This window comes from Mustela nivalis (genome assembly GCF_964662115.1).
Source record: "Mustela nivalis genome assembly, chromosome: 2".
Lineage (NCBI taxonomy): Eukaryota > Metazoa > Chordata > Mammalia > Carnivora > Mustelidae > Mustela > Mustela nivalis.
The window spans coordinates 92,070,401-92,084,574 of NC_139021.1; the positions used below are offsets into that span (position 1 = coordinate 92,070,401).

The 14,174-nt window shown below is 51.5% G+C and overlaps 1 protein-coding gene across 1 annotated transcript in view; it reads left to right on the forward strand.

The window, feature by feature from the left end:
* Positions 1–14,174, forward strand: part of PGBD5 (piggyBac transposable element derived 5) — a 106,428-nt gene that overhangs the window by 74,040 nt on the left and 18,214 nt on the right. Inside the window, exon 3 of the mRNA XM_082718865.1 lies at positions 6,277–6,411. Coding sequence (XP_082574991.1) covers positions 6,277–6,411 — 135 coding nt within the window. The remainder of the gene's footprint in view (positions 1–6,276; positions 6,412–14,174) is intronic.

The following is a 14,174-nucleotide window of genomic DNA, read 5'->3' on the forward strand; positions in this document are numbered from 1 at the left end:
AATTTGAATCTCCCTGATTGCTAGTGATGATGAACATTTTTTCATGTGTCTGATAGCCATTTGTATGTCTTGATTGGAGAAGTGTCTGTCCATATCTTCTGCCCATTTTTTGATATGATTATCTGTTTTGTGTGTGTTGAGTTTGAGGAGTTCTTTATAGATCCTGGATATCAACCTTTTGTCTGTACTGTCATTTGTAAATATCTTCTCGCATTCCGTGGGTTGCCTCTTTGTTTTCTTGACTGTTCCCTTTGCTGTGCAGAAGCTTTTGATCTTGATGAAGTGCCAAAAGTTCATTTTTGCTATTGTTTACTTTGCCTTTGGAGACATATCTTGAAAGAAGTTGCTGTGGCTGATATCGAAGAGATTACTGCCTATGTTCTCCTCTAGGATTCTGATGGATTCCTGTCTCACGTTGAGGTCTCTTTTATCCATTTTGAGTTTATCTTTGTGTACGGTGTAAGAGAATGGTCGAGTTTCATTCTTCCACATATAGCTGTCCAGTTTTCCCAGCACCATTTATTGAAGAGACTGTCTTTTTTCCGCTGTATATTTTTTCCTGTTTTGTCGAGGATTATTTGACCATAGAGTTGAGGGTCCATATCTGGGCTCTCTACTCTGTTCCACTGGTCTGTGTGTCTGTTTTTATGCCAGTACCATGCTGTCTTGGTGATCACAGCTTTGTAGTAAAGCTTGAAATCAGGTCATGTGATGCTGTTAGTTTTATTTTTGTTTTTCAACATTTCCTTAGTGATTCTGGGTCTTTTCTGATTCCATACAAGTTTTAGGATTATTTGCTCCAGCTCTTTGAAAAGTACCGGTGGAATTTTGGTCGGAATTGCATTAAAAGTATAGATTGCTCTAGGCAGTATAGACATTTTAACAATATTTATTCTTCCAATCCAAGAACATGGAATGGTCTTCCATCTTTTTGTATCTTCTTCAGTTTCTTTCATGAGTGTTCTGTAGTTCCTCGAATACAGATCCTTTACCTCTTTGGTTAGGTTTATTCCAAGGTATCTTATGGTTCTTGGTGCTATAGTAAATAGAATCGATTTTCTAATTTCCCTTTATTTTCATTGTTAGTGTATAAGAAAGCCACTGATTTCTGTACATTGACTTTGTATCCTGCCACATTACTGAATTGCTGTATGAGCTCTAGTAGTCTGGGGGGGGGGGGGTTCTTTCGGGTTTTCCATATAAAGAATCATGTATTTTGTGAAGAGAGAGAGTTTGACTTCTTCATTGCCAATTTGGATACCTTTTATTTCTCTTTGTTGTCTTGTTGCTGTTGCTAGGATTTCTAGTACTATGTTGAACAAGAGTGGTGAGAGTGGGCATCCTTATCGTGTTCCTGATCTCAATGGGAAGGCTGCAAGCTTTTTTCCCATTGCGGATGATATTTGCTGTGGGTCTTTCGTAGATAGATTTTATGAAGTTCAGGAATGTTCCCTCTATCCCTATACTTTGAAGTGTTTTAATCAGGAACGGATGCTGGATTTTGTCAAATGCTTTTTCTGCATCAATTGAGAGGACCATGTGGTTCTTCTCTCTTCTTATTAATTTGTTCCATCACACTGATTGATTTGTGAATGTTGAACTTTGTAACCCAGGGGTGAATCCCATCTGGTCATGGTGGATAATCTTTTTACTGTGCTGTTGGATCCTGTTTGCTAGGATCTTGTTGAGAATCTTAGCATCCATATTCATCAGTGATATTGGTCTGAAATTCTCCTTTTTGGTAGGGTCTTTGCCTGGTTTGGGGATCAGGGTAATGCTGGCTTCATAAAAAGAGTCTGGAAGCTTTCCTTCTGCTTCAATTTTTTGAAACAGCTTCAGGAGAATAGGTATTATTTCTTCTTTGAAAGTTTGGTAGAATTCCCCAGGGAATCTTTCAGGTCCTGGGCTCTTGTTTTTTGGGAGGTTTTTGATCACTGCTTCAATCTTATTACTAGATACCGGTCTGTTTAGGTTGTCAGTTTCTTCCTGGTTCAATTTTGGGAGTTTATAGTTTTCCAGGAATGCCTCCATTTCATCTAGGTTGCTTAACTTATTGGCATATAACCATTGATAATAACTTCTGATGATTGTTTCTACTTCCTTGGTGTTAGTTGTGATGTCTCCCTTTTCATTCATAATTTTATTAATTTGGGCTTTCTCTCTTTTCTTTTGCATTAGTGTGGCCAATGGTTTATCAATCTTATTGATTCTTTCAAAAAAACAGCTTCTAGTTTTATTGATATGTTCTACTGTATCTCTGGTTTCTACCTCATTGATCTCAGCTCTAATCTTGATTATTTCCCTTTTTATGTGTGGAGTTGGTTTGATTTGTTGTTGATTCTCCAGTTCTTTAAGGTGTAGAGACAGCTGGTGTATTCTGAGTTTTTCTGGTTTTTTTGAGGGAGGCTTGGATGGCTATGTATTTCCTCCTTTGGACCGCCTTTGCTGTATCCCATAGGTTTTGGACAGAAGTGTCTTCATTCTCACTGGTTTCCATGAATTGTTTCAATTCTTTGATCTCCTGGTTGATCCAAGCCTTCTTAAGCAAGGTGCCGACCCTCTCTTCTTGTATCTGGCTGACGAGGCTAAGAGAAGGTCCTGAGATAAGTCTCAGTTTGGGGAGGGGCTCCCTGGTCATGTTGGGGATTTTTTTCCCACTTTCCTTTCTTTTTTAAAAATAGACTTTGTATTTGATTTTTATTTTTACTTTTGTATCTGTGAAGTTGTTTTCTTTTTGCTACCATTTTGTAGCCAGTGCCCTCTGTGGGTCAGGATCCCTGCAAGAAGCAGTCCTGTGTTCTAGATGAAGAGCTGAGGAGGATTGGATGTGGGAACTGTGGAGAGTCGCGTGGCCAGGGCCAGGGGACATGACTGGGGTGGTAGTGACAGTGGGAACCCGAGGTCAACTGTGGGCCTGGGAGAGAGGGGGCATGCGTAGGAACATAGGGATGACAGCACAGTCAGACAGGGGACCTCATCCATGCCTTGCTCCCACCTCCAAGTTGGCCAAACAAGTCAATTACTGGGCCAGGGACCTGGATGGTGTGGCCTCGAAGAGGTTGGCCTCCGGGCCACAGTGCGGGGTGGGAAGGATGGAACACACGTCCTGAGGGTAAGCAGAAGACCCAGGACTCTCCATCCCACAGAAGGAGCACAAGGCAGTGGGAAACTCAAAGATCCCTTAGACCAGTTTTTCTGTTGGTGGATCATCAGATGGAATTCTCTCCTTCTCCATCTCCTTCCTGGCTGTGGGCCCCGCTGAGCCAGCCTTGGATCCGCAAGTAGGAGCAGGGTCAAACCAGAGGACACACGCTCATGAACGGCAGTGTCTGACTGACTTCGAACATGATTAGGCCATCCTGTTAGCCGGGGGTTTCTACAAGTCCTCGGATGCCTTCCTTTGCAGATAAGCAGCTTGGCCCTGTGTGTACCTGAAAGCACTAGCCTTCCTGTGTGGAACAGACCGTAGCCTCCTGTGAGTTCACCCAGGGGCAGGGGCGCTTTCCCGTGGCCTCCAGCATCAGCCCCCCCAGCATCAGCCACATTGTGCTTGGTTCTGGCACTTACTCTCTTCTCGAAGATGCTTCTGTGTCGTAGAAAAGGTCCCTGTTCTGATCTTGATGGGAGAAGCTGGAAGTTCCAAAGGTTTGCCGGTGTGGCATCTTTTCTCCTCTGTGGAAAGCCCCTGTTTAGACTCTGGAACATTCGTTCAGGTAGAAGGGAATCGAAGGGTGTGTTTGGTTGAGGGTGGCCTTGTGCCACGCCAGAGCCTCAGGGCCCCTGGGAAGGGTCTTCCCTCCGCCTGCTGAGAGCCATGGGCTCGGTTCTCCGTCACGTGTGGGTGGATCTGCTCCAGGCTCCCGGGCATCCATCCACATCCCGCTGCCTCACACACAATCCATCCCCGAGACACACGGCACGCTTGCCTCGCACACCACACATGCCTGATTTGCGCTTAGCACTTCCACAGGCCCTTCAGAAGCCCGATGGTTCTCGGAGTCTAATGGTATCCCAACGCGCCACGTGTCCTGTGTGTGTATGCATGCATGTGTGCCCACACACACATTTATGTACAAATGCGGGGGAGACGTGGCATTTCCTCAAAACTGGGGACAGAGTCATTAGAAGACTCTTTTCGGGAGGGGATTATGCAAGTAGGTAAGCAGCTGCTTTGCCTTTCCTGTACCGTAAATCGCTCCACATGCAAAATGAGCTTGTCAGACAGAGTGGGGGGGACTCAGGGTGGACAGCGGGGGTACAGAGCTGCTGCCTGGCAGGTACCCTGGAGGAGAGGGAAGAAGCGTTCTGGGAGGCCTGGCTTTTATGCAGTGCTTCAGTGGGGCGTGTGATGGGACATCGTGAGCGGCTGCTTCTGCATAAGTGCACACGGACTCGAGCTCCATTGGTTTCCTGAAGATGAGGGAGCGACACCAGTTCTATGCACTGTGGCTTCGAGGAGGGGGGCGAGTAGGACCTGCTTCTTGAGCTGCGGTCGTTGAGCTGGAGCAGCCGGGCGGCTGCAGGGCTTCTCTCTGCCCTTTCCCCACCATCCCCTGCCCGCTCCCTCTCCCGACAGCCTGTGGGACTTGTCCCTTTTGCTACAGTGTTTCCAAATGGGGCTTTGAATGTTTTATGGTCTCACGGAGTCAGCAAGGCATGGTGGGAGGCACTGTGGCCCAGAAGCTTCGCCAGCCTTCCCCTTTGTGAGCACATGATGGGGCGGCCAAGTTTATTGTCTGCGTGCTTTCAACAACAGAACAGCCTGGGGGCCAGACTGAACCCCACAGGTCTGTTGTTGTTTTTTGAGTGGAATTCAGGGGAGCATTAATGGAGGCGTGGGAGGTACTGTCCACGTCACAGCCGGTGAGTGTTGTCCTCCAGTCGGTCCTTGTCGGAGCGTGTTCTGACATTACCCAGGAGCTCGCTGGATGTGCAGAAGCTCGGACCCTGCCCCAGAGTGACTAGATCAGAATCTGCCCTTTAGGGAGATCACAGGTGACTGGTTTTGTTCCTTAAAATTCCAGGAGCCCCGGCGGAGAGCTGGGGCTGGTAAACGTCGTCTGTCAGTGGCCAGCTGGTCTCTGCTGCATCTTGTGTGATTTGCTTTCCTAGTCCAGGAGAGCCATTGACAACACGGCAGATCCCAATAAAACTTTATTTGCAAGAGGCAGTGAACCAGACTGTACCACAGTTTGCCAGCCCCGATCTAGGGCATCAGCTCGAGGTCTGGGAATCCTGTCATTTCTCCTACGCTTCATTTAAGTGAAATTCAGACACACTTGCCAATCACAGTTAGGCTTGAAATAGGATCAGGGTGGGGAGAAGTGTAGTGGATTCCTAAATGCACCCAAAAGTCTCCCCAGAAACACTTCAGCTTGAAGAAGCCAAGCTTGGACCACCCCACAGAGCCATTTCTTTTTACTTTATGGTCTTGTCATTGACAACGTCTTACAACCATGTTATAAAGAAATTGGAAAAGGCGGAGTAGGTTTAAAAATTGCCTTGGGAATCCCGCATCCAGAAAACATGACAGTGTGGAGGAGAGCCAGAGGCTGGGTCGTGGCGACAAGGCCACAAGACACCGGCTTCATTTCAGGACAGGCTCGAAGGAGAGATCGTGAGCCCTGGGGGAGCAAGGGGGTTGTGAGCCAGCATGCGAGCAGTCTGGAATGCCTGAAGAAATAGTGTATATTTTCCTTTGTTCCTCACAGGGACAGAAGTCAGATCAGCAGGTTTAGATTAAATGCAGGTAAATCTGAATCTGTGAGGGGAAGGACTTTTTAGCAGTGCGAGGTGTCCGTTGGGAGGGTCTTTCCTGAAAACAGTTGTGCAGGCCCAGCTCGGAGTCAGGTTCCCTGGCGATCCCGCTACCAAGAAAGAGCTTGCACGGGGGACCGTGGGCTGCTAATGATAATTATTATTATAATTGTCACATTAAATATGTGAATATATAAGTATACACATTAAATACGTATCATTTTATAAATATGTAAAATAAAAATAAAATTACTTTTTAAATTTCCATTCACTAAATACCTGCTGTATGTCGGGGCCCATGCGAGGTCCCACGCATGTGGTTTCTCACTCCATGCTCCCCAAAACACTGGCGTAGATGTTACCCTCTTACAGATGAGGAGACTTGGGATCGGAGAAGTACGGTGACGCAAGTCACACAGCCGGTCAAAGGCAGCGACGTGATTTGAGCACTGATCGGATGACCCCGCCGTGAGCTCATGTTGCCCTCCGTGAGCATCTTGGCTCTTTTGTTCCTGGCAGGTGCTACATGAACCCCTGATTGATGAAGACCCTGTGTTCATTGCCACGTGCACGGAGCGGGAACTCCGAAAGAGGAAAAAGCGGAAATTCAGCCTCTGGGTCCGGCAGTGCTCTTCCACTGGCTTCATTATCCAGGTGAGCCCGGGGACGGCCCCGGGAGGCCCAGGGATGAGCTCGCTCGCTCACCATTTCCAGGGCTTCCCCAGGACCTGCCACAGAGACTGGGGCCAGGCTGGGGCTTCTCACAGGGGCACTGGGATCGCCGACACTGCCCTGCATGTTCTTCCCTGTTCTGTCCAGCCCTTCTGGCTCAGTAACAACAATAAACCCTCATCACGGCTCGGGCCCTGATCTCAAGGCCAGAGGCTTCACCCAAAGAGCTGGTCACAGGAGGTGACTTCAGTGTCTCTTGAGGACATGATGTGTGTCCGTCCCAGAAGACCCCTTCCATCCTTGACCTGCTAGGTCTCTGTCCCCCCCGCATCCGTCCTGAGGAATCCTTCTTCACAGGCCCCCAGCAGCCAGCTGGTTAGATGGGGCTCAGTGAGGACCTGTCCTCTGAGCTGGCAGGGTCGCCCACGCCCGGGCTCCGCTCTGCTTCAGGCAGGCACGGATGTGGCTTTCAGGAGAGGAGAAAGTGTCCTGTCCGGTGTCTGGCTGCCGGGATCAGCCGGGGTGCAGTGTGCACAAAGGAGAAGGTAGGAGATGGCCTAGGCCGGAATGTGGTACCTGAGTGACAGCTCCTGGCCCCATGCTGCTTTCTCCTGCCACGCGGGGATACCCTCTCCCATTTGTCAGTCCTGCCAGCCTGGCAGTTACAGCCGACCGCACCTCACTGTCCTTGCTGGGCTGCTGGCCCGGACCTAAGGCCCAGGGATCTCACACTCCTTCCCCCCTGAGCCAGAGGAGGAGTCATGGGAAGATTCAGGGGGCAGCTCCTCGCCACAGGAAGGGAAGCACACATGCTCCTGCAAACGTAGCTGCTAAGAAGGACCTTCCCTGCTCTCCCTGCGGGCGTGGGGGATCTTGAGCTTGAGCGGGGGCCGGGATCCCCAGTGGGACCCCAGACTTGCACCAGCTTGAGCACAGGCTTCTGGCAGTTGACACAGTGGACCTGTCCCTGAGTGGGATTTATGCTGTATATGCAGCCTGGGCTCCTCTGTCCAGTGGTTCCTGTCACCTCCATGGTGTCCTTTGCAGTGACACACACTGGAGACGGGAGTGGGGTTCGCTTTATATAATCCCTAAGGAACATTGGTCCTCCTTGGAGTAAGTACTTCCCGCGCACCTGTCCACTGCAGTGCTGAGCTGAACACCGGGACTTGGAGACACAGCCCTGCTTCCTTGGACACTTGCCCCTGTGGACTCTGTGTGCTTCTGCACCATTTTTCCTGGAAGCACTCAGTGGCTACAGGTCAGGTCTGTTACCTAGACAGGCCACAGAACTCTCCCTCGGGACATGTTCTTCCCAATTTCTGTCAAATCTTTAAAATCCCATCGATAAAAAGGTTGGATCGGTACCTTGAAGTTTCCTTGTGTTTCTAGAACTTTCTGATCTTAGGAGTCTTTGCTGCCATGCAAGGGGCTGTATTAGAAGCCAGAACTGAGCAGCAGTCGGGCTTTACACCGTGGCTGGGGCAACACGAGCCATTACCCTCCAGCCACAGGCTGTCCCATGACGGGGTGGGCCAAGGGCTGTCTTGGTCTCCCCAGGGCCTCTTTTCCCTTGGTCCCAGGGAAGGGGCCCAAGTAGGGCAGCAAGGTGGGGAAGGACACCTTCCCTATGAGGAGCCAGGGCACACAGAGGAGTGCCATGTGGCCTGGGGAGGGTTCTCTTTAGTTCCCCTTCCCTTGGTTCTCCACATTTTGAGTCTTGTCTGAGGAGTTTGGAAAGTCAGCAGCCTGGGCAGCTGGGTGGGGCGAACAGTACTTTCCCCAGGAGAGCTTGCACACCTCCATCCCCCCGCATCTCCCGTCAGCCTGTGCGGTGTGAGTGCTGGAGGGTCGATGGAAATCCTCACCCGGGTGCCCATGTGGGGTGCCCACCGAGGCTCACACTGGGCTGCTCAGAGCTGGCACTTCCTGCTGCTGCTGTCCTGTGACCCCAGGCCGCCTCTGCCCTCCCCGTCCTGGGGGCCGGCAGCGGTCCCGCTCCTGCCGCTTCCCAGAGTGGCTCTAGATCTGAGCATCCTCCCCACGGAGGGAAGGGCTGGGGTTGCTCATTGGCGAGGTCCCTGCTGCTGCAGGATCCTGTGGTCCCCCTCTTTGCAGATGTGTGAGGCTGGGTGCACAAGAACACTGTCTTCATTTTAGTTTGTCACATACGTTCTCCTGCTCCGTGGCTTTGCAGCTGAGAAGCCTGGTTGCTGAGCCTTCGGGAGGCCACGGCCAACCTCTGGCACGAAAGGCCCTTTGCCATTCTGCTGCCCATCTGCCCTGCCATGCCTGTCTGAGGTTGGCTGCATGTTTTGCTGCGGCCAGTGGGATGCGAGCTGAAGTAGACACATGAGGAAATCCGAGCCGACCCTTGCAGGAGTCTCCTTGGGCTTCTCTATTCTGCCCACGAGGGTGTCCAGGCCACATCCCTCAGGTCTGAAAACCCATGAGCTGTGGGGCTTTTCCACATGCCACTGAGCTTCTGTGGTGGTTGATTCTGTGTTGACATAAACGACCCAGGGCCCACCAGTTCGGGCCCGCAGAGCCGGCCGGGCAGCTCCCTTCCAGCTACTGAGGTCGTACTGAGCTGATGTCTTAGAGGAACTGTGGGCGTGTAGGTGCGTTTTTAGCAGAAACCAAGGCTTTGCTTTGACTTGGCTGTTTCATCCCCACAAGGTTCAGCTTTCATTGGCTGGACTGCGTCCTTCTGAACCACCATCAGGCTGAGGATGAGCTCTGTTTGGAACGTTCTGGGTGAAGGGATGGGGAGGGGGAGAAAGTTGCACGTTGGTCAGTGATTTCTCTGGCAGCCTCAGGGAAGGTTAGTGGGAAAGAAGCAGGAGTTCAGCGTGGCTGACTCGTCCTGTCTGTGCCTCAGATGGGGGCTTCTCTCCCCACAAGGGCATCTGGGTGGCAAGGGCATGCCAACAGCTAGACAAAAATAATACTGGGGCACCTGGGTGGTGCAGTCGGTTGCATGTCCGACCCTTGGTTTAGGCTCCGGTTGTGATTTCGGGGCTGTGGGATTGAGCCCCATGTTGGGCTCCACAATCAACAGGGTGTCTGCTTGGAATTCTCTTCCTCGGCCCCTCCCACTTGTGTGCTTGCGCTCTCTCTCTCAAATAAAGTCTTTAAAAAATCATAGTAAGACTAATGGTGAGGAAATGAGGGTTGTTTAGAAGAACTTTTGGTATTTGTCAGTGTTTCCCCAGGAAAGGTCTATGGGGGAGGGATGTGGTAGGAGCGAAATAGAAGGAGAGATTATACGGACTCAGTCTGGAAGTTAAGGATTCATAGTCTGCCATTTCTGAGAGTGCAGGAGGTGGGGGTAAAAGGTTTTCAGGAGGAAGGAGCAGTGGATGGGGCTGCCGAGCTCTGGGAGCTGCAGAGGGTGCGAGGGACCCCCTTGTCAGCGGCATCCCACTGGGTGCAGTGACGCCGTCTGCCCCTGGAGCTCTTTTCCGGACCTTCCCCCAGCCAGCTCTTACGGAGGCGCTGGCTCAGACGGCTGGACCTGGGCTCCCACTTGGCGTCCGTGGAGCTGACCTTCAGGTCCACTCACCTTCAGAGTCCTTCCACCCAAAATGTCTGTCTTGGTGGCCCACCATGCACCGGCCCCTTGACCCTGAATCCTGCGACTCTCAGGGCCATTCATGTCACTCTATGGAGTCCTTCCCGCTGCTATGCCCTGGGCCTTTTGCCTTTGGCCGTCTGGTGGACTCTAGTAGGAAGAATGGTGAGTGGAATGCATACTGTGAATGGGGGGGGGCGGTGTTAAGGAAAGTTGTGGGCCTGTCCTCAAGGAGCGTTTCTGTTTTATGGTGGCACAATGTGCACAGCATATGCAGTTTACTGTTTTAGCCATTTGTAAGTGTCAGTTCAGTGGCAGGAAGTTTATTCCCAGTGCTGTGCAGCCCATATCACCACATATCAGTAGCAAGAAGTTTATTCCCAGTGCTGTGCAACCCATATCACTATCCTTTTCCAGAACTTTCTCATCATCCCAGGCATCTGGGAGCATAGGTCTTAGCTGGGGGACCATACACTGCCAGACAGAAAGAATGAGCCGGTGCTGCTGAAGCCAGAGCCAGGGTCCCTGGTACCTGGGTTTGGCTGTGCCTTCAGCACCGTGTCTCCAAGCTCATCATGAACCCCTGGTCAGGCTTGCCTCAGGCTCTTGCTGTGGGCCAGTGGACTCCCAGCTACAGATAGTGGAGTAACCAGGACAGTGAATGTGCTTTGTGGTCGTGGGCCTCGTTGTTGTCCACCTGCATCCCACGCAGGGACCTCAGCATCAGTCACTCTGTCCTCGGACAGCTCTGTGGGATGCCAGGTGGCAGGGAATACCTGCTCCGCCTCACTCCCTTCCTGACTTGGCCTTTCTGGTGTCACTCCCTGACCTCCGTGGGACCCAGAGGTTGTGATGAATAACTGTGTGTGGCGGTTTTGCTGGGCCACAGTACCCAGATATGTGCTCAAGCACTATTCTTGATGTGTCTGTGAATGTGTTTTCAGGATGCGATTAACAAATCCGTAGACTTTGAGTAAAGCAGATTATGCTCCACAATGGGTGGGCCTCATCAGATCAGCTGATGACCTTAATGGGTGGCAGGTTGGGGGGGCACCAAACCTGATCTACCTGGAAGAAGAGGGAAATCTCCTGGAAAAATGCATTTGGATTTGGATTTGGCCTGCAACTCTTCCCTGGGTCTCCAGCCCACCAGCCTGTCCTGTTGGACTTACCAAGCCTCCATAATCATGTGAGCCAATTGCTTTTTAAATAAATCTCTCTCTCTTAGTAGAGGGAAGTAACTGTGTGTGTGTGTGTGTGTGTGTGTGTGTGTGTGTGTGTGTGTGTATTGGTTCTACTGCAGAGGGTTCTCCTGCCCTCCACCTGGCTTAGAGGTGAGCGATCTCATAGGAGAGACAAGTATATTAAAACCATTCATAAGTACAGTGTGGCAGGTGCAGCGTGAGAAATGCCCATAGTGTTACGAGGCCATAGGAGGGCACCTGGGGGCTAAGAAGGGCTCTGCGGGGGTACAGAGCAGGGCATGGGATGTACCCACATAGAAGGTGCCTGTGGCAGCAGGGGTGGAAGGGTGGGAACAGGAGCGTCCGTCTCTGCAGGCCAGGCGCTGAGGTGCGTCTGCTGAGCCTGCTTGTCCGTACCGTATGCCCGGGAAAACGGAAGCTCCCAGAGAGTGTGTCATTTACCCCAAGACTCAAGGCCGAGAGGAGCTGATATGGGAGCCAAAGGGCTGGCGAGCTCCCCGTTCTGTGGTCTCCGTGCAGCCCGAGTCGCACTCCCCAGGGCCCTCAGGAAGGGAGGAAGGAATAACCGCCCAGCGTGGGGCATCTGCCCTCTCAGACATGGGAGTCCACAGGGACAGTATTTCTGGGACTCACCGTTCAGATGTCCACTTAAGGGGAATCAGGGGGATCATGTTATGTTTATATCTGTGGTAGAGAATTACCAGGGCTAACGGAGGCCCCTTTCATCCCTCCCATGACCACACCCTGGCATAGGCTCATGGGAGATCATTAGGCTTTTGACCCCAGGCTTTCCCAGCGGTGGAGTGAGCCGGCAGGGGGCCATGTAAATAAGGCTCTGAAAATCCTGAGACGTCATTGCTCCTTGGGTTCTAAACCCTCTGTACCATATGAGTCCACAGCCGATGCCTTCTTTTTCGGTAGAACCACTGTTCTCTCCAGATTTGAGAATTACGGCGTGCTCAAGAGTATATACTCTGTGTGTCCTGTGTCCCAGGTCTGCCAAGAGCTGTCCCCAGCCCTAGCACACCCTCTAGTTGGTGTCATTTGCAGAGGGTCTCTGAGAAAGGGAGCCTGCCAAGGAGACAGACCCGTCCTCTCCTGTGCAGTCTCCCTTGTGAGCTGGGGGGGTACTGAAAGGAGAGATTTATACAGAAGATGAGATTTCCAATCTCATGGAAAGCCCTGTCATCTACAGTTTGGAATCCCTTCCTCTGAGACCTTACATGTGCTCATCTTGGAAGCTTGTGACCTTGCTGTGGGGTCAGAAGGAGATGCTATCTCTACAGATTGCTGTTCTGTCTCTACAGACTGCTGTTCTGTCTCTACTAGGTCAGAAAGATGGAGAATCCAGTGGGAAAAAACTGGCCAACAGTTTGGTTAATGTTACATAGACCCACGGTGACCACAGAGCCCTGAGATTCTTTGAGGGGAAAAAAGCAAAGCATTATAGTTAAAAAGAGCAGATTTCTCCTGTCTGTATGTGTTGCGCTAGGCCACCTGCCTCTGCAGGGTGAGACCCAGGGTTCCTGCGAGGGTTGTTGGCAGGCGGGAGAGCCCCACGGAGGGGATGGGAAGAGTGCATGCCCAGGAGCACACTGTGTGCCTGGCCTGAATGGATGTTCGGTGGGGAGGCTGGGCCGTCTCCGGGGCTTCAAATGGCTGCCGCGTGGGGCAGGGACAGAACCACTCTAAACGTGAAGCCCTGGTTTCCAGCTCAGGGAACTGACGTTCACTGGAGGTGGTTAGACCTCAGAAGCCAGAGTTCAAGATGGAAATTCCCAGGCCAGCGGACCCCCAGTTCCCACCCCCTGCACATCCCCTAGCATGTCCAGGCTGAGCCCAGATGGGCGTCTGTGAGGAGGGGGGTGGTGGGGGGAGCTGCCATGGAGGTTCCTGACCCGCATGCTGTTGGGGGACTTGCTCATCTGGAAGCATCTCTCTTCCTTTCAGCCTAATCTGTGGCGTCACGACAGCCTCTTCTAGCGTTCAGGCATCGGCAGAGTGCCAGCTCCATGCCAGTTCCGTGCTTAGGGACTCTCTGCATTACTCATTTTTTCTTCCCTGGAACCTTACAGTGCCCGTTCCACAGTGACGAGCTAAGGCACGGTGAAGTGAGCTGCCTTGCCACTCGGTCAGCCATAAAGCAGAAGACCTGGGGTTAAAGGTGGCCTTTCTGATCCCAGGGCCCACCCTTTTACCAACCAGGCTGTTTGAAAGAATGTTCTGCATTGTAGACAAAAACCACGTACCTGGGGTGCCTGGGTAGCTCAGTGGGTTAAAGCCTCTGCCTTCAGCTCAGGTCGTGATCCCAGGGTACTGGGATCGAGCCCCACATTGGGCTCTCTGCTCAATGGCGAGCCTGCTTCCTCCTCTCTCTCTGCCTGCCTCTCTGCCTACTTGTGATCTCTGTCTGTCAAATAAATAAATAAAATCTTAAAAAAAAATAAAACACCACGTACCTGTTTCTTACCCGCTGTCACTGCTTTCTCTTATTTTGAGACTTGCTTCTTAGATTGAAAGAACTTAAGGAGTCGGTGCTGGTTTTGTCCTTATTTGATTTTTAGTCTTTTTTATATTTGGTCCTGACTGATCACTAACTGGATTAGCTTAAATGTGAGGGTCCGAGTGGGATTAATCCACTAGAGTGGATTTTGCTCATGGAGTCCAAAACCGGCAGGACAGGGCGTCCATCCATCTGTTTCACTGCGCCTGGGGAGGACACGAGCTTCCCTCCTGGCCGGCGTGGATGTGGTTATGTCACAGGATGGAGTTGGCTGGGGAACGAGACATCTGTCACATCATCTCTGCGTGTCCTCGAGCAAGTAGCGGAGGACTCACTTTTTCCTTCATCTTTTTGGTGGGGCTCCTTTGCCCAGCCCTCGTCACCATGTTGGGATTCAGAGGAGACAATGCAGTACTAAGTGCTCATCGTAGGGAGTCAGTCATTGGCTGGACCAGATCGAACC